This window comes from Cibotium barometz, chromosome 55, assembly GCF_041138505.1.
Source record: "Cibotium barometz isolate CiBa-2024 chromosome 55, ASM4113850v1, whole genome shotgun sequence".
Lineage (NCBI taxonomy): Eukaryota > Viridiplantae > Streptophyta > Polypodiopsida > Cyatheales > Cibotiaceae > Cibotium > Cibotium barometz.
In genome coordinates this window covers 10822919-10844264 of record NC_141100.1, presented here as the reverse complement: position 1 = coordinate 10844264, position 21346 = coordinate 10822919, and the positions used below count along the sequence as shown (strand labels likewise).

The 21346-nt window shown below is 43.4% G+C and overlaps 1 protein-coding gene across 4 annotated transcripts in view; it reads right to left on the bottom strand.

Annotated features, from left to right (window-relative positions):
* Positions 1-3998: 3998 nt before the first annotated feature.
* Positions 3999-21346, bottom strand: part of LOC147607368 (Transducin/WD40 repeat-like superfamily protein) — a 55885-nt gene continuing 38537 nt past the window's right edge. For 2 of the 4 annotated variants that reach the window (XR_015264681.1, XM_086790338.1), the window contains exons 7-8: positions 10669-10800; positions 3999-4809 (exon numbers count right to left, since the gene is read on the bottom strand). Coding sequence is in view for 1 of the 4 variants with exons in the window: in XM_086790338.1 (XP_086646464.1) it covers positions 4726-4809; positions 10669-10800 (216 nt within the window). In the remaining 3 variants the exon portion in view is untranslated. The remainder of the gene's footprint in view (positions 4810-10668; positions 10801-21346) is intronic. The other 2 variants (XR_015264680.1, XR_015264679.1) reach the window with 2 other exon arrangements.

Genomic DNA, 21346 nt, shown 5'->3' with positions numbered 1-21346 from the left:
ATTGTGATTTGAATTGCATGTAGTTAGTATGTACGCGTTAACTTTGTAGTATACATTGTGCCAATTACGTTCTTATACGTATTAGTAGTTAACTTCTTATACACTAGCTAATGTTTTTTTCTTTAATGTTTTTTTGCCAGATGGAAGCAAGGAGTATAGGCTTCCAAGGAGAGATAATCTAGTTGTCTGAAGATTATTTTAAAGCTTTGTTCAGGTGTGTTGAGATTGTCAACATTATTTTGGGTTGAAGTGCTGGCTGTTTATTTACGCCAAGTTTGGTGTTTTATTCAATGAGATTAAGTGATTTAGGAGTATATATATGACAAGCTTGGTGTGTTTATATATAGGTTGACAAGTTAGGGACCATGGGGCCCATCATGGGCTTCAAATATAAGACTTATCCCTACTTACCCTTCAAAGATCATCGTTTTTTTTTTCAATTGTTTAGAATTAAAAAGTAAGAACAAAACATACCTTGTGCGTGCCATCGCTTTTGCAATGAGGGCTTGAACCTGTGATCTTGGGACTCTAGAGCAACACCTCTCTCTACTGCACTGATTTGTGATCGACAAATAAGAATACTCTTGCTCGTCAGGATGGGTCAAGCCACCAGTATTAGAAAAACACTCTTATTTTTGAAAATCTTACATCTATACAAGATTAACCACAACCCCACCTCCCTCCACGTAGGCAAAGGAGGTGGGGCTAATTCAAAATAACCACTCCTCCCGCAAGCGTGAGGAGGAGCCAAATCTCACATCTTCCAATGCAATTTTGAATTTGAATCTAAGATCTCATCTCACATCTTTCAATGAAATCTTTGTATACATGCTTACATACCTTTAGATACACACACTTATATATATTATGTATGTATGTGTATCTATAGGTATGTAAGCATGTATATATAAATAGATTTATGTATGTTGATGTGCACACATGTATATTCATGCACACACACACACAACACACAGACACCAGCACATGATACGTGCACACACGAATACAAACACACATACACACACTCGCACGCATGGACACACGTGCAACATATAGAGATATGTACACTTGCACACACATATGTTCATGCACACACACAACACACAGACACCAGCACATGATACGTGCACACACGAATACAAACACACATACACACACTCGCACGCATGGACACACGTGCAACATATAGAGATATGCACACTTGCACACATACTCAAGCTTGCACATACACACAAACATATATATTATGTGCATGTGTAAGAGAGAGAATATACATACACACACAAGTATATATATTATGTATGTATGTGTATTCATAGGTATGTAAGCATGTATATATAAATAGATTTATATGTATATCAACGCACACATGTATGTTCATGCATACACACACACAACACACAGACACAAGCACATGATACGTGCACACACATACAAACACACATACACACACTCGCACACATGGACACACATGCAACATATAGAGATATGCACACTTGCACACATATTCAAGCTTGCACATACACACATGCGTATACATGCACACAAGCACATAAATACACTCACATACACAAGTACATGTGCACACACATGGACATGCACACACACACACACACATGCACCTGCACGTGCACACACATAGATGTACACACGAGTATATTCACATGCTCACACGTACATGCAGACACTCGCTATGGATACACAAATATAAAAACATACACACCATATACACACACACACAACAAATACACACTAACACATACACACAATCAAAACACTTGCACAACACATGCATGCATGAAGACATTACACAATCACATACGTGTGTATGTGCACACACAATCACATACATATGTATGCAAAAGAGAAGACAAAAGACATTGTATATAAGATACACTTATTTAAGAGTGAACACACCTCATCATGCATCCCCATGTGTTAAAATTTAATATTAATTAAAAATATATATGTGTATATGTGTTTATTTATTTTATAAATGCACATGTATATATAGGTATACGTCTCTAAATATAATAAAACATAATATTATAGATAATATATATTTACATGTGGCTGTGTGTGTGTGTGTGTGTGTGTGTGTGTGTGTGTGTGTGTGAGAGAGAGAGAGAGAGAGAGAGAGAAAGAAAGAAAGATTTTATTAATGTCTTCCAAAAGACCGAACTTGGCCTATGAGACAAATCGGTTCAAAAGAAATGCAAGAAGAAAAATATAAACAAAATCATATACAAAAACATATATGGCACTCCTCTAGACCATCAGACATGAAAAAAAGAAGACATTAATTAACTACATGAAAAAAAGACATTAATTAACTAAGACTAAGGCATCCATATATAGCTATCATTGTAATGAATATCTTGCACACATGAGAAAGCCTACAAAGAGAACCTAGGGAAAAGTAGCACATTGCTATCAAAAGCACATGAATAAACCTACAAATAGAACTTAGGGAAAGGAGCACATTGCTATCAAAAGCACATGAATGGTTCCCCATAGCTAAAACATCACAGAGAGTTATGATGACATATACAAGAGATTTCACCTATTAAATGAGAAAGGAAAGCAATGAGGCGATTCAATTTAACAAAGGAACTACAACAAAAGAGAACAAAATAGGATAGCAAAAGACACACACATTACAATACCCTCACACTAACTAGCTTCAAAATAACAAATCATCATTGCTATAGTGGAAGAAAAAAAAATACATCAACCATACTTCAAAAAAGATTAAATACTATGTATTATAGATTGCTTTATCAACAAATGGGCGCAAATAATTTCAATAAATTTAAGGAAACATGATGCAATTTCTCAGAAATAAACCAAAAATATAGACCTAAACTTTTATTAGGCCTTTGGGACACCATGTGCTTGAAGGATATGCCTTCTTAGTGAGATCCATGACATGAATGAAAATCAACACTAATCACCAACGGGAGACCATTGAGGTAGCGTTAATGTGGAGAAATGGGTCTCCTTATTGAAAAATGAAGGGAGATGAACAGGGACGAGGTTGAGACCATTGGGGTAGTGTTAATGTGGAGAAATGAGTCTCCACACTGCAAAATGAAGAGAGATGAACAGGAAAAATCTTTACTTGCGACAAGAAGGGACGACCACCACACTGACTCCTTTCAATGGAGGACCCATTTCTCAATTACTGAGTAATTGATAGACGAGAAGCATCAGCATTCACCACACCTCCCTTAGGCCCACCCATGCCCTTGGCTGGAAGCTAGGATGCCCATCCATGTCCAACATAAACTGGCTGCCCATGAATCTCATCATTTTGGGCACAAGATGGCAGATGACTCAAGGCACTCCAAGGTTGTAGCTGTGTTGTAAAGGGGAGATCTCCCAAACCAAAAGAGGGGGGGGGGGGGGGGGGGGGGGGGGGGGACCTCCCGACTCACCCCTTCAAAACAAAATATGATTGTCATAAATAACATTTAACCATCACTATCCAAGCCACTATAGAGGTATCTCTCAATGAGATTTCTATGTTGCCTTTGTGAATGCAAGAAATGTATATTGTATTTCCCCAAACTCTATGGAATTTTTGACCCTTAAATAGCCAAAATAAGGCCACATAAGAGGATGCTCTACTATGGATTGTGTAAGTAGCCAAAAATATTAAGCCAAAAAATATGGTGCATTGTGTAGGTGGCCAAATCCTTAGTGTAAGTAGCTTAATATGCATTGTGTAAGTAGCCAAAAATATTTGAGATGGCACAAGATTTCAATCTAGAATTATACTACCTAAGAGATGCTTTGCATTCTTTATATCAAATATTTTATGGGTGCACTTAAGTCTAACCAATAATAAATTTATGAAAGCATACTCTTACTAATTAGCACATGCAAGCCAGATTCATTTGGTATGTGCAGCAAAGTTGCCATCAAAACTTTGTAGCCTTGCCTTGTGTGGACACGATTCACTTGTCTAAAGACGAGACTTTCTTGACACGATTCACTTATCTAAAGACGAGACTTTCTTCTTCAAAGGAGAATACAATAGGGTCCATCAGGTTTCAAGCCATTCAAGAACAAAAAGATAGACTAAATGTCCAAAAGCTTATTAGTTGAGTTGTGGGCATCTTCTTCCTCAAAGATTCAATAAGATATAGAGGGCTAAAACAATAGATACCTCTTAGATCTTAAGACTGAATTTTTAAAATAGGTGGACTTTAAACATAAAACACACAGCTATTCATTCTACTCCATCATCAAACTCTTCAAAACTGTGAATTGCCCTTCACATTTGATGTTTTAGACTGTCAAAGATTCCATCCAACCAAGCTTGAGCCTCTTTATACTATGGAGAGCGGTACTGAAAGGTCACTGCATGACCTCATTATTTTCCCTTCTTCGGCAGGTGACAGGAATCAAACTCATGACCTCTTAAGCAGGGTGCATACCGCATGAGCGAACCACTCTGGTAAAGTCCTGCCAACTTCATGATTTTGGCATTAAATAGAGTTTGAAGGTGATCTTTTTACACCCCCTCATCATGTATGCCTACCTATCTGTAACATCTTGGAAGAAAAAAAACTGCTCTTTTGAAAACTCCAAAAACTATTTTCTCCATTGCCTTGCAAAGACCTATACTGTGTTTTTTACAATACCTGTACATGGGTAGATAGTTCCATAGTACAAGAAGCATATTGGGGCAATTGATCATCTGACCAAGTTCCAAACTTCTCAAGGTTTCCAAACTTTTACTGTACCATCAACAGATGATGTAATCATGCAGCTCTCACTCTGGTGATAGCTCACACTGGTCACCTACATATATGATCCAATTTCATATCAAAACCGCATTAAATTATATTCTCGCTTGTAGCCACACACAAAAAAATGGCATCCCTGCACACACGCACACACAAAGCACATGTAATATGTCCACAAATTTGGCATCACATCCACACATAAAGGTCATATAATATGTCCACAAATTTGGCGTCACATCCACACACACACTTGTCAGCAGCTGCTGATGGGATATCGAATCTCAGAGATGCTCAGCAGCAACATTGGGGCTAAACAAGGATGTCCTTTGTGGCTGTTCCCGTTCTCTCCGGTTGCCGGATTTGGATGGTCCCTTCATGGTTTTCTAGGACGCTAGTGGAGATGACCTTGGAGCAATGTTGCAGCAGCATGGGCATCCCCTTGCCTATGTGAGGCGAAAGCTACGTGATGCTAGTAGTGGTATTCCACATATAACCAGGGGCTGCTCCAAGCGGTAGTGCACACCCTTCAGAAGGGGTTCCACGATTTGATTGGTTCAAAGTTCCAGATCCGTACGGATTACCCTTGTCTCTCAGATATTTGTTGACACAGTCACAAAAGAGCTCATCTCCCCGCAAATTACGGTGATAGAAAATTTGCCTGGTAACGAGAATGTGGTAGCCGAAAAGACGTGAAGAAGTAGCAAGGTCTACTGACTGTTGAACCCATTTGAAGCGAGGTCTTAGTTCAATACTTGATTTGGGTTGCTGACAAAGGGGATCTTGTGATCGGTTTATCGTACTTTCGGATACATACTATTGTGGTTGTCCTAGATGACTTTCCTTGTGCATGGATGCAACCAGCATGGCTTGAGATAGCTATTGGCAGGTGTATGATTAGTGGTAGGCTTCATAATGATAAAGTTGCACAACGCGGAAGCAAAACATGGGAGAGCAAAGGAGAGCCCACGGCCTACTAAAAAGAAAATAAATGGATAAAACCGCATAAATAGGCAATACCCCAAATAGAACCGCCGCCGCCTCCTTGAAGTTCCGGTCACCTAAGCGACTGATACCATGATAAAGTTGCACAATGCGGAAGCAAAACATAGGGGAGAGGGAGAGCAAAGGAGAGAGAGAGAGAGAGAGAGAGAGAGAGACATTAGACAATGAACATCATGTCATGTAGCAAGAGGCTTTTACAATGGCAATATCAGCCAGCAAATGGTGTAGAACATGTGCCTGTCAAATAGGTTAGATGGATGAACAAGTGAATATGGGAGGGCCCCTTCTATAGTAATGCTAGGGAGCTGGCAGACTGCCCCTAGGAGTTGGCCGACTGCCCATGACCTACTAAAAAGAAGATAAATAGATAAAACCTCATAAATAGGCAATACCCCAAATACAGTGAGATGCACAATTTCTAACACATAAGTCTATGCATGAGGTGGGAATGTTCGTTGGTACAACTTATGGGTTGATTCAGTTCACTCATGACGACTGTACAAACATGTACTCCAAGCATAGTCACAGGAAACGGCCATTTCAACCCCTAGAAACGTGTTTCTCCGTTTCAGGATCCCATCGGTTTCCATGGCCGTTTCTCATTTCCCAAGTGATGTTGTCACAGGAAACGGCCATTTCCACCCCTAAAAATTCATTTCCCCGTTTCCATTCCCGTTTCTCGTTTCTGGTAACTATTACTCCAAATCCCGCACACGAAACGAAGTGCATACAAGAGGCATTGAGAAGTTTGTAGCCCAGAGTCAGCTAGTTACTTCTAACAAGCACTTTGGCATAAGGGCTAACTGTGCAGTGAACTGGTGCTAGGGTTGTACTTGGTGGGGCTCACTACATTTGATTTTTTTCGTTGTATCTGACCTTCAAGTGGAAGAATGGAAAGCAAGTTACCTCATAGGAATTATATTATTGCACTAGCAAGGATCTGCTATAGTGATTCCACATTGACTTAGGTAGAGCCAAGATGTGAATCTAATATAAGGGGGAGATAATGTTACGTCCCTAACTAGGCTAGAACTAGTTTTAAGCGGCCTAGGGTTAAGGGATGTGCTAACCCAAGATTAGGATAAGGGCTTAGCCACGGGTAGGGGCTGATAAGACCGGCCCAAGGGCAAAGGGCTAGCAAGTATGAGGTTGAGATTGACCAAGAGTCAATAAAAAGCTAGCTAGAGGTTTATGATGGCTAAAATCTTATAATATAAGCAATGGGCCAATAATAGCCTGGTTATTACTATATCAGTGAGGTTGGCCTCACTTATGGAGATTATGAGGTATCCACGTGGAGAGGGAGGTCTCCAAGGCGTGCAAGACGTCAGAGCCAGAGTAGTTGCAGGCACGCTGACTCATAGCAATCTCATCTTACGCTTGAGGGTGGTTCCGGAAGGGGAACCTATGGCTGGGAGGTGAGCTACTAGCCACAATCTATCACAGTCATCAACAGTAAATTCAATGCGGGTTTTCTTAACCTTATTCCGGTTTCCAGGTCCTTACAAAGAGTTACTATGAAAGGAGTTTGAGATGACTCTTGCACTACTGCCTAGGAATCAAGGTGTATTAGAAGTCGATCAACATCTTCATCTCTCAGAAGATGTATGTTGAAAGAGATTGTCATGACAGAATGCAACCTAGTGAGTACACCAATGAAGAAAAATAAAATGGTGGACAAGACACTGTACCAAAGACTTGTGGAGTAGTATCTCATCTACCTAGCCAATGATGGGTCAAACACAATTGGTGTCCTGGGTAGGACTCAGCTACCTAGCCAATGCTTGGTCAAATACCACTGGTGTCCTGACTCCTCGTGGGTTCTCGAATCAACCCTAGAAGAACCATTTGTACGCACATGGTACGCAGAACTTTGGCGTCATCTACTCATCAGGCAAGACCTTTTCTTGCTATTGTGACTCGTATTCGGAGCCAAGGCACTGAGTGGCGGGGTACTATTTCACTCTTGGTTTAAGGTTCAACTGTAGCACAAGGCTACATGTTTTGGATCCTGCGACGAAGGTTGAGGTCATGTGGGAGATTTGAAGTAGCTAACAAAGTTCAAGCCAGACGACCAAAGTTGTATGGCAATTGCAAGAGACCTAGTATTCTATGATCGCACAAACCACACTGAGGTCCACTATCTTTTTGTGCACAAACCCATTATTGGTGGAGCATTAGCATGGCCTATTTTCCTATGAAGGAGAATTGGTTGCTAGAAATCATCGTCATCCCAAGCCTCTAGACAGAGATCACCACCTTCATCAACTCAAGAATGAACCACAAAGGCAGACAGACATTGAGGAGTTTGTTACAAAAAACACTCCCACTTCATGTCGGACTAGGCATCTAGCTCGTGTTTATATGGCATAATGAGGAGAAACCATGTTTATGTTAGAAGTCATCTCCTGTCTTTACTGAGACACCATGGCCTCTGTTGTGGGTGTGCCCGCCCTTGTAGGCGTTGTTCTCATTTTTCCTCACTCCCCGTATTTTTTCCCATTTTTTCTGTGGCTTGGGGGGCACTCCTGTGGTGGCAGGTGGACCTCTGATGCTAGCCAACTGCATCTGTTTATGCTGGAGGTGGCCAATTGTCTTCTCTTGTGCTGTTGTTCTGCATTGCGTTTGCTCTCGTGTTCCCAGATTTGGTCATCATCTCCGCTGCGTATTCTGACAGTTTAAGCACTAGTATGTTTGGGATCTTGGTTTACACAAGGCAGAGATTGTACTGGACATGATGTTAAGACAATGTGAACACATGGATGATCAGTCTGCACGATCCGAGCAACAAATAGGCACAAGAAAGCCCACTTTAGCAGGCACACCACTCGGCCAGCTTTGTAGGCAGTGGGCACATTTAAAGACCCAAAACACGGAAAGTATACCCCGATGTCCCAAGTTTGGAGGCAGGAGCTGTGTACAACAGTTGCTGCAACCAGCTGGCTACAGCTAGGTAAATATTTGCTGGAACACAAGGCACAAAAACTTGGTGAAGAGATGTCAAGGCTGACCTGACCTGAGATGATTGGGATGGACTGGCTGGAGGAAACTGGTTCCTTTACTGGACGCCACACCAGCTAAGTCATCCGCTGAGATCGAAGGTTTTAGGTCACAAGTACATGCCCCAGACAATGAAATAAGAAGCGAGCAAGCGTGATCGTGAGTGTATGTGTGTGTGTGTGTGTGTGTGTGTGAGAGAGAGAGAGAGAGAGAGAGAAAGAAAGAAAGAAACTTTTATTAACGCCTTCAAAAGACCACTACAGTCTATGAGAAAAAAAAAGGTGTTACAAAGTATCCAAGTGTTACACTGATCCTAGTAAAACAGAAAAATAAAACACTGGAAAAAGTCTACTAGCTACAAATACAAGTAGCATCCTCAGGAATACAATAGCACATAAAAGGTGTTACAAAGTATCCAAGTGTTACACTGATCCTAGTAAAACAGAAAAATAAAACACTGGAAAAAGACTACTAGCTACAAATACAAGTAGCATCCTCAGGAATACAATAGCACATGTGTGTGTGTGTGTGTGTGTGTGTGTGAGAGAGAGAGAGAGAAGGGAAAGGAAGAAGCCCCCGAGGGGCCCGCGCGGGGGGGGGGGGGGTAGTAGAGGATGCGGCAAATACCACCTATAGACCCAATTAGATATACAGTGTTTTCCAGAGGTCTGAAAAGAATGAAGCTGTTCCATGTAATGCTTCCTGATAATGAAGCACCTTCGATGCCTTCTCCTTGCTCAAAGATGAGCAAAGCGTGCATGGATGGAGTCATAAGCAAGGAATTCCAGCAATGTGTGCTTCAGTCTCACACCATACCTCGCAAGTCCTATGTGAATCTGATCCTCCATGCCAGTATCACGTCTCGCATATAAGGTTATGATTGCCCGGCGAAAGGCAGACAGTGGACGAATAACGTACTGCGGTACTATTTATGTCTAGTAGTTGGTCGTCCTCTGTCCAGAAAACTGATCCTTGTACAAATGGCTGATCATGGCCCTGTTTGGAGCCAAAGTACCTTCCTCACTCAGTTAGGCTTTCCTTTAAAGCAAATTCTGGTATACGTTTGGGTCTCCCGATGGGTGGGTGAGGAGATGTAGGGCTTCCAAGAAAACAAACCATTGCACCTTGTGACCCAAACTTCAGGAGTCTGTGTGGGTAGTTTCTGAATGTGTGCAATCAACCTTTCCATTCCAAGAATCTCCATGTGCAAAGGTTCAAGAGTGGAAGGTGCTTTCAGATCCATTTTTTTAGCATCTCACCTCCATGTGGCTTCAATGGCAAGGGGCTGGAGAGCAGTACCACAAAGTGTTAGGCTGCAAATGCTGCAATATTGAGGTCACTGGAGGAGTGCATATTGGGCAGACAAGGCTATGGTCAGCAGTCAGCTGCCCATGATGTTCACAAATGGGCTGATTGCCCAGCAGTCCTGTAGGTGCCCTCCTCAACCAACAGTTGGATGCCTAGCTGTGGTTCCAAATGCAGCCCAATTTGTTGCTTCTTGCAGCCTCCAGTGTGCCAGGCTAATCTCACCAGGTCTTCCACTTGGCTATCAAGACGACCTACCCATGTCTGTCTCCTGCACTTTCTCACAAGCCCATCAGGCATGACATCCAAAATCCCTGCTCAAACAGCTCCTCTTCATAACAGAGGCCTGTGGACCATCGATTTCTAACAACAGATGGAAACTTGCTACATGAGACAGGACTTGCAAAGATTTGCCTAGAAGACGACACAAAGATGGTGAAATGAACTTCCCCACCAGAATAGCACCTTTGGAAGTCCAAGAAATAAAGTTACCTTTAAAATCTACACAGATTTATCATATTCACCTTGTAGGTTCACAATAAGCCAACAGTATAAAAAATTACACACAATGGGAAAGAATCTACCCAAGCATAAAGAGCACGCTTACCACAGAAGCATGCGCTTTCAATGACGAGACAATTGAGGCATCTACAAGTTCCCAGAAGAAAACCTTCCCATCTTCCGAACCGCTCACAACATGAGCATCTGTATTTGTCAAGCAGCTGTCCAATTTGTACGACTGGAGAGAAAAAGGAACAATCCTCTCAGTTCACCATATGAGCTTAGCATTACATAGTTTACACAAATCAACTAAAACACTTCAAGATTGGATCAAGACAAGCTAGAATAAACCCCCACTCAGGCCCATTGTTTCTTTAGTAGATGCTTAATATATTTTTCCTTCTTTCTTCCTTGCTTTCTCTTTCATAACTTGAGCTCTATTTAAAAGATTGCTCTATTGGAAGTTCTAGACCTAGTTTATGAGACCAAAGCGATACAATAATGTCCATTGCATATCTCAGAAAATAAAATAAAAGAGAGAGAGAGAGAGAGAGAGAGAGAGAGAGAGAGTTATTAAACGTCTTCAAAAGACCCAGTGCGTCTATGAGACCAAAACCGATTCAATAGTGTGTCCATGTAATCTCATCATGGTACAAAAAGAAAACAAAGACGAGAGCTATGAGCTGGGAATGTCGAATCAAAGCCATATGATACAAAGTGGGACCATCATCATCATACAACCTATGGAGCTAACCCCCTAGTAGGAGGAGGGGGGCATCTATTAGAATTGTGCATCTCAGTGTTATGGGACTCCTGCCTATTTATTGGGCATTTTATCTATTTTCACATGATTTTTATGTCTTGAACCAGTCGACCAGTTGTATCAGGCAGTCGGCCAGGTCATATGCACTGTAAAAGGGGTCTTCTCATTGTTCACTTGTTAGTTCAACACCACTGCTGGCTATTGCCATTGTAAAGCTTATTGCTGTTATAAAAGGTGATCTTGTCCAACTCTCTCCATCTCCTTTGCTCTCTCTCATTGTTGTACTGTTCACTGTGCATTCTCCAACATGGTATCATTCGCTTAGGTTCAGGCTGCTCCATCCTTCTGCAAACTGCTCGCCGTCTTCTATTATGCTTTGCGTTTTGCTTCTCCGGCTGCAGATCAGCATATCCAGTGGCTGTGTTTCACTACCTTGCTGCGTTTTCTGGTCCAGCCAGCCCTCTTGCTGCTGTCGGCCAGCCCTACAGGCTGCGTTTTGCTCTTCAGAAGCAAGTTGTGGAGTTATTGGCTGCGTTTTCTGGTCAGCATCAGTTGGGGTGAGCTTCTTGCATGTGGTGTTGCCAAACAAGTGGCTGTGCATCTTCTTCTTCCTCCACGAGTCCCTACCCTTCTGGTAGGAGGTAGCCTCTGTCTCTCTCAGATTTGAGAGAGGGCTAATTGGTTCTGGAGCCATGCTTCGTTGCAAAGCACTTGAGAGGAGTTTTGGGAGCTAAGATTTGTGTTCTTTGTTGCTGTGGATATGGCTCCCTCTTGTACGAACAAGGATGACAAGTTGAAAGGACGCAACTATGCCCATTGGAAGCTTCAAATGCGGATCTGGTTCATCCACAAGGGTTTGTGAGAGATTGTTCAGGGCACTGAGAAGCCGGAGCGTCCTCGGAACTCTAGGAGGTGGATTCCGGATCAAGAGGATGAATTCGTTGCGGAATTACAAGACTGGGAGAATCGGGATTCGAAGGCACATTCAATGCTTGTGAGGACCATCATGGAGGAGGTCTCACCGGTCGTGCAAACTCTCACCAATGCTCATTAGGTAGGGTCTAAATTGGAGGATCTCTTTGCTCGGGATTCATTGATGAGGCAATTACCTTGCAACGGCAACTCTACGGTTTGTTATTCCCTGCAGGCAGTTCCATGCAGTCGTTCCTCAAGAAGGCCAAGGTTATCCATGACCAATTACTGGCTATGGGTGCTGCTTTGTCCTCTGCTCAATTGGCAGCACTTATTGTATAACTCGCGGTGGGTGCCGAGGGACTAGGACCTTTGACACACTTGTTGATACCATCAATGCATATTAAAACATTTAAACATGGCCACAACCTTAACACATATCCATCATCACTTTGCATAAAACATAAAAGATGGACAAAACATCCACAAATGCTGAAAATGGAGCTTGCACGTGTGACACCGCATAGAGGCTGGAATGGGCCAACCCCCTCCCTTAGAGTATTTTATTACCCAAGGAGAATAGTATCATGTACAAGCTTTGAGAGCCTTACTCTCCCCATAGGAGATGCCTGATTATCCATATACAAATGCCATAACACAGCCCAACACGAGGCAACCGAGCCGGAACACAGGCTATAGAAATGTCCAACAATATAATCCATATACCTCCGTGTGGGTACTGATTCTTCCCCAAAAATCACGGGTCTTCAAGCAATAGAGTTGGTACAGCAAGTACAACGCTCCATTCAACCGGTACAACAGGTACAGTGGCTAGTACAACAAGTATAAATGTTGGTACAACAAGTAGTACAGTAGCTAGTACAAGTACAAAAGCTGGTACAACAAGTATAGTGGCTAGTACAACAAGTACAAAAGCTGGTACAACCGGTACAATGGCTGGTATAGCACGTACAACAAGTACAAGGATTGGTACAGCTAGTACAATGGCTGGTACATCAAGTACTAGGACTGGTACAACAAGTACAATGGCTAGAAATCATAATAAATGATTAATTACCCTTTCCTTCAGTATTCCTTCGTGATGGAAGCCTCCAAAACAGCCCCCAACAGTCGGTATTCTTCATGGACAGCCTTCGAGAGAGAGAGAGAGAGAGAGAGAAAGAGAGTAGCCATCATTAGGGCCGCCTGTAACGGTGGTAGAGGCTAGTGTGCAGCAAGAGAGCCTTCATTAATGAAGAGAGAGAGCTCCAATTTATAGATTCGGGGCTCCCATGAGTGAAAATGGAAAGAGAAGGCTCTGATGACAAGTGGAGAGCCACACAAAAGCTAAAGTGACGTGTGAGGCCACTTGTCTCACTTTGATCCACTTTCTGACAAGTGTGAGGCCACTTGTCTCACTTTGATCCACTTTCTTGCCACATGTCCCAATCTAAGAGATGGGTTCTCCCATAATCTTCCCAACTAGTAGACATTCTATCATAGGCACTTTGCCAACTCTTGGTATCTGCTCAGTTCCGGATGTAATGACGCGAACAGAATTTCCATCAAAGTTGGGCCAAAAATAGCAACTCTCCTAAATTTTAGGAGTGTGGTCCTTTGTATTCTAGGATAATTTCCCATTCCCAAAGCTTGTACTTTCCAAATATTTAGACATCCTGGAGTCCACCAAACCCCTTTCATACTGGGAAATGTCTAGGCTGGTGACATCCTCCCCAGCTTCTTAAAAGTTGTCCGCAACTTTAAGCTTCAAGCCATATATTCAAGATATAATCATGTCCCATCAAGTGGGCGAGACGAGACAGTCTAAAAAATCCAATATAACTGAAGAATCCATGTCCCAAAGAAATGGGTGAGACTAAATTAGTCTCCATAATACCAATATCAAAATCATGTCCCAAAATAAATGGGCAAGAATTCCATGGAAGATATGCTAGACACAGGCACAAGAGCCAATTGTGTCTCAATCACCAATATCAATGAGATAATCATATGCCAATGAAAATCACCAACCAGGAGCTAAGACACTTAAATAAGTGCCATGCACAAGAAACTAGTGCCTCGCACAGAAACATGTGCTATGCACACAAACTAGTGCCATTCAAGAGCACAAACCATGGTGACAGAAAAGCTGGTTCTCCATAGTTCTGGCAATCCTTTCTCCCAATCCCAACAGTTCCCATGTTCTCCCATACAATCCCAACTCTGATCAACAAGCATGGTGTGGAAACAATGAAACACTCACTCCGTAATCGCAACACGAATCCATGTGTATGGTGGAGTGTTCATTGAGTTGCCCTCTCACAATCCCAACATGAATCCACATGCATGGTGAGATGAACAATGAACCTCTTGGCCTCTGTATAGGGAGAGTGTTATTCTAATATGGCATAAAGATAAATAAATCCATGTCCCAAATAAACGGGCGAGACAAAACAGTCCCATAAGTCCATAAATCATAATCCATGTCCCAAGTAAATGGGCGAGACAAATCAGTCTCATGAGTCCAGATATCATAATCCATGTCCCAAGTAAATGGGCGAGACAAAATAAGTCTCCTGCCAACAAGGCATCAGTCCACATGACCCTTGACATAGACATAAGTCCCGTGCCAACCACGCGTCATGTCCACTTTACCACTTGCACTCCGTGTTGGTACTCTGACCACACCTTGGATGAGAGGTGGGCTCAAGTAACAAGATAGAACAATCACTCGCAGGCATAGATAACCTGGTGTTCCATAAGCATTTCTGCTACACAGTTTATAGGCATTTCGGCCACCAACTCACACTACCCTCTCAAGTGCCCATGTTCCCTTCCATCTGCTCTCTATTGTTCCACCCACACATGGTAGAAACAATCTTCAAGAGAGCACATAGGACAAGAGCACTACACAGGGTATGTTGTGCTTGTCACTACCCTTTGAAGTGCCCATGTTCCCTTCCATCTGCTCTCTATTGTTCCACCACACATGGTAGAAACAATCTTCATGAGAGCACGTAGGACAAGAGAACACTACACAAGGTATGTGAACCATGAGTTCCATAAGTCCAATGCATGCCAAATAAAGGGAGCCATAAAGTATAATCCATCCTAGTAAAAGGGAGTCATAAACATAATCCATAAACCTGAGGATGGATCCAAATCCCTAGAAAAGAAGTCCAAGAATCCATAGACCTGTATACCATAACTCTTACCACATACTCCGTGATAACCACACACCTTGGAGTAGAGGTGGACTTTTATCCATAAAAGCATCATATCCATGAGATATCCAAATATTTCTTCTCTATAAATTGGGACAGATTCGTCCATAGAAATTGCTTGTGAAGCCCAATATCTATATAAATCTCGTCCAAGAAAGAAATCTCCATAGATATAATCCATCCCAATAAAGGGAGCCATAAACAATGTTTCCCTGAAACCATCTCAAGGCAAACAACACCACCTTTCTTCTTGCATGGCTATACAAGGGTTAGTGAACATCAAAAACACTTCATAGTAAATAGCAAAAGCACCAACTTTGCAAACTCAAAGTATACTTTGCTTTTCTTTGCCAGGTTGGTCATGAAGCCAAAAGAAATATCTCCTCACCATATCCTTAAGATATCCCGAGATATATCTCCATATAGCTTGCCTATAAGCTTGATAATATAATCCACAACATCCATATGGAAAGAGTGCTAAACGTGTGCACATAAAGCTAGCTCCACACTTCCAAGATAAAATTTTGCGAATTCATAAATCCTTAGATCAACAAGCTGTCTACTCCTCATGCTCTTGCTTCATAAGCTATGAAGCGGCTGGTCATGCTTAATATAGCAATGATGGTAAGTGTGGTCCCCGCTTGAGATCTTTTCTCTTCCTTATTGATAGAATGAAGCCTCCGCTTCCAAGAGAGCCTATGCTCTGATACCAATGTAACTCGCGATGGGTGCCCAGGGGGCTAGGGCCTTTGACACACTTGTTGATACCATCAATGCATATTAAAACATTTAAACATGGCCATAGCCTTAACACATATCCATCATCACTTTGCATAAAACATAAAAGATGGACAAAACATCCACAAATGCTGAAAATGGAGCTTGCACGTGTGACACCGCATAGAGGCTGGAATGGGCCAACCCCCTCCCGTATTTTATTACCCAAGGAGAATAATATCATGTACAAGCTTTGAGGGCCTTACTCTCCCCACGGGAGATGCCTGATTATCCATATACAAATGCCATAACACAGCCCAACACAAGGCAACCGAGCCAGAACACAGGCTATAGAAATGCAGAACCAACAATATAATCCATATACCTCCGTGTCGATACTGATTCGTCCCCAAACACCACCGGTCTTCAAGCAATAGAGTTGGTACAGCAAGTACAACGCTCCATTCAGCCGGTACAGTAGGTACAGTGGCTGGTACAACAAGTATAAATGCTGGTACAACAGGTATAGTGGCTAGTACAACAAGTACAAAAGCTGGTACAACAAGTACAGTGGCTGGTACAACAACTACAAAAGCTGCTGCAACCGGTACAATGGCTACTACAATAGGTACAATAAGTACAACAAGTACAAGGATTGGTACAACCGGTACAGTGGCTGGTATAGTAGGTACAAGGACTGGTACAACAAGTACAATGGCTAGAAATCATAATAAATGATTAATTACCCTTGCCTTCAGTATTTCTTCGCGATGGAAGCCTCCAAAAGTCCCCAACAGCCGGTATTCTTCATGGGCAGCCTTCAAGAGAGAGAGAAAGAGTGTAGCCATCATTAGGGCAGCCTGTAACGGTGGTAGAGGCTAGTGTGCAGAAAGAGAGCCTCCATTAATGAAGAGAGAGGGCTCCAATTTATAGATTTGGGGCTCCCATGAGTGAAAATGGAAAGAGAAGGCTCTGATGACAAGTGGAGAGCCACACAAAAGCTAAAGTGACGAGTGTGAGGCCACTTGTCTCACTTTGATCCACTTTCTGACAAGTGTCCCAATCTAAGAGATGGGTTCTTCCATAATCTTTACCTCTAAAAATATCCCAACTAGTAGACATTCTATCATAGGCACTTTGCCAACTCTTGGTATCTGCTCAGTTCTGGATGTAATGACGCGAACAGAATTTCCATCAAAGTTGGGCCAAAAATAGCAACTCTCCTAAATTTTAGAAGTGTGGTCCTTTGTATTCTAGGATAATCCCCCATTCCCAAAGCTTGTACTTTCCAAATATTTAGACATCCTAGAGTCCACCAAACCCCTTTCATACTGGGAAATGTCCAAGTTGGTGACACTTATCCTCACCAAGCTTCCCCCGGACTATGATGTGATTTCTCGATCTTTGCGGTGCCAAGTCACATCCACTTAGTTGGATTTTGATGATCTTAGATCCCTACTCTTGGGGGAAGAGTCCGTCCTCGTTTCGCAAGGTAAGTTGAAGGTGTCTCTCAACAGTTCTAATCAGGCACTTTCCTCAGTTCAGAAGAAAGGTCGGAATCGTTGCTTCTCTTGCGTGCACGACAGTGATAACAGATTCTTCTAGTACCACTTCTAGGGCTCCCAGGGCGCTTCCAGCTTAGGACCCAGATGGTGCACTTCTCTAGTATACATGCAGTTTCCACCATGTGCTTCCAGTCAGAGGAGGCTTGTAGACGGGAGAGGGGATTGATTGCAACTCCACTTACTGGTGAATGGAAACCATGATTTGGAGTTCCAAGCATTAGACATCTGACAGGAAAGGGTTATCTTTGGTACGGCAGAGATTATGGACTGGATCTGTTCCGAGATCATTGATCGAGACTTGTGGGACATGATGTGTTTTCCGTCCACTGTTGGGGATTATGGGCACGGTGTGTCCCGCAGCTCATCATCTATTCTTGGAGTTCCCTGCACACTTGTGTGGGAATTCGTAGCCAAGCAAAGTTCCTTGATGTTCGTGGTGGCATTTTGTTTCGAGGAAACACACTGGCTCTCTTCGAGGTGATTCCAGTATTCGCGGTGCTCGAGGGTCCATGGTTGCATCTTCATCAGCTTATCTTCTTCAGACTCTTCCACACTATGAGCTACAAAGGGGGTGTTAGAATTGTGCATCTCAGTGTTATGGGACTCTGACTATTTATTGGGCATTTTATCTATTTTCACACGATTTTTATGTCTTGAACCAATCGGCCGGTTGTACCATGCAGCCAGCCAAGTCATATGCACTATAAAAGGGATCTTCTCATTGTTCACTTGTTGTAGTCCATTCCCATGCACATAGTTCAACACCACTGCTAGCTATTGCCATTGTAAAGCTTATTGCCATTATAAAAGGTGGTCTTGTCCAACTCTCTCCATCTCCTTTGCTCTCTCTCATTGTAGTATTGTTTATGCTTCCGCCTGTGCATTCTCCAACACCATCAAGGATATCGAGCATGGAATTATAGAAGGCTCTAGGCTATGCAGATCCGTTGGGCATGGGAAGGTGGCTGTGTGCCTCTCCAAGATCTCCTCAAGCTCGGGCTGATATCTGTGTTGCTGGTGAGGTGGAGGGAATCTAAGACATCAAGCTTCCTGTAGTGTCGTGGCCCGATCTAGAGTCACACCAGAGTGGGGTCTTGCAGGGGGTTGAGCACTCGAGAATGTGTGGCTTGATAAGGCTGTGGGTATGTCATCCATGGCTGATGTGGTGTCCTCTTGTGGTCGGAAGAACTAAGTGATGGTCGCCTCGGGCTAGGGTGGATGTCTCCCATGGAGTCTCGACTCCCTAATCAGTGAGTCTATGGCAATGAAGCTCTAGTAGGAAGAGGCCTCTTCATGAGGCCTTTGGCCACTGTTGCTTTGTGGATTTCTGCAAAGCCTTTGATATGGTGCCTTGAGCCAGACTAGTGCAGAGACTCCAAGATTTGGGGGTGCCATCAGACATGATCTAGGGGATCGTTGCATTATATGAGTCGGTCTCATAGGGCGGATGAGATGCCCAAGAGGATTATCAAAGGAGATCTCCAATACCATCGGAGTGAAGCAAGAATGCCCATTGTCTCCCAATCTCTTTGGCCTCTACATCGACGAGATTTCGGGGAGGAGGCGTATCACTAGCAAGCATCCTTGTTTCCATACTACTTTATGCTGATAACATTGTTCTTATTGCAGATTCTCCAGAGGCATCTCAACACATTATAGGACTTTTGTGCACAGCGGGATCTCCCAGTAAACCTTGGGAAAACCAAGGTTATGCTCTTCAACACATCCCCTCTTTTCACATCTCGACTGAGTTTCACCTACATGAGTGGAGATTGCACACTCAACTGTGTACTTGGGAGTCACTTTTACTGGATTGGTCTTCTCGATGAGGCATGCTACAGAGGCTAGACTAATGCGAGGGTATGTTTCTCTTGCTCTCATGGAGAGAGTGTGCAACTAGGCCCATTTCCTCCTAGTAGCTAGCAACAGATGGGCACGAGTCATGGTATAGCCGAGTATGCACCTGGTTCATGCGGCAAGGACTCAAGATGGATCGCCTCCCGCCACTCCAGTGTCACATGCACACCCATGCCATGGCATAATCTCCGCATATTCAGCATATTCCCTGGTTTAGGACAGCATCTTAGAGTAGTCTAGAACATTAGCAATGTTGGGGTAAAGGCGTTATGCCCACCCTTATAGTGTGTACAAGCCCATAAGTTATAGTACATAGTACACTTAGTACTTTTAATGTACTAAGTGCACTATGTGTACTAGTGCAATATACATGTGTGATAGGGGAGTCACACACTCATTGATTGATGAGTTGACTTATCCCCACAACTCTCTCTCTCTCTCCCTTGCTTCTCTGTGTATGTCTCCCATGAATGAACTCTAAACCCTAATTCAGGTTTCTCCCCATCAACTGGTATCAGAGCCGGTGCCCGTCGAATCTCTGTGCAAGCAGGCTTGCTCGTGTGAATGTGGTGAGGCGCCTACATCAACTGGTCGTGCTGAATTTTTGGTCGCCTTTCTCTGCCCAGCCAACCAGCGTGGGCTGCCCAACAGCCACGAGGTCTGGCCAGGCTTGCGTGGAATGAGCAGGTGGAGGAGTTCTATGTGAACCTGTGTTAGCTCAGTGCTGGGTGTGAACGAAACCAGCAGGCGAAACCACACCTTGGTGGTACTAGGCAAAGGCAGCATAGCGTGCGAAGGCAGCAGCCGTAGCCTGGTACACACAGGCGGATAGGCGAAAGCGCTGGCCCTTCAGCGTAAGAAGCGAAGGTCGAAGGCAGCAGCCGTAGCCTGGTACACGCAGGTGGATAGGCGAAAGCGCACAGCGCTAACCGAATACGTGAGGCGGCCGTTAAGCGTCGGCGACAGCTATGCGAAGGCACACTAGCAAAGAATAGTTGGGCGGAGCCCGTCTTGCAGCTTGGCACTACGCGTAGATGCGCTAGGCGAAAGCAACAGGCGAAGGCTGCAACGTCGGGAGGCGCACAAGCATCAGTCAGCTCCACGTCAGGCAACACATCACGTGGTAGCGGGCGTCAGCAAGAGCGCCACCAAACGAGGCTGCATAGGAATTCTCCATCAAGAGGCACATCAGCAAGGATCACCTGCACAGAAGCCTGCAAGCAGCAGCATCAACAGCAAAATCGACGCTCTCCTTTCCTGCAAGAAAAATCAGAAATTTCAGAGGTATTTTTGCTTCAATTTTGCGAATTTCTTATCAATTCAAGCAATTGTGCAGGTACAGGTGCCCAATTGCTCAATTTTTTGAGCAAAATTGGCAAAATTGGGTGACATTGGTCACAGTCAGGCTAAATTTGCAGGAAATTGGTCAAATCAGGATCAATTTGCAGGAAATTTGCAGGAAATTGGATGTCGAAATTTGGGGCTTTTGATGTAATTGTGCAATTAAGCACTCATACATGCTGTATGATGTGAGAAATCGCACATTTGGGCAAAATTGCAGCAAATTGCAGCAAATCGCAGTGCAAATCAAGGGGCTTTTGTGCCGATTTGGTTGATTTGCATGCAGGCGATCGCATTTGATGCTGTGGATAATGTGCTGATGCCTTACAAGCACTCAATGTGCCTGTAAATCAAGGGGCTTTCATGTATTTGATGTATATGTGGCCAGGGGGAAGCATAGTGAAC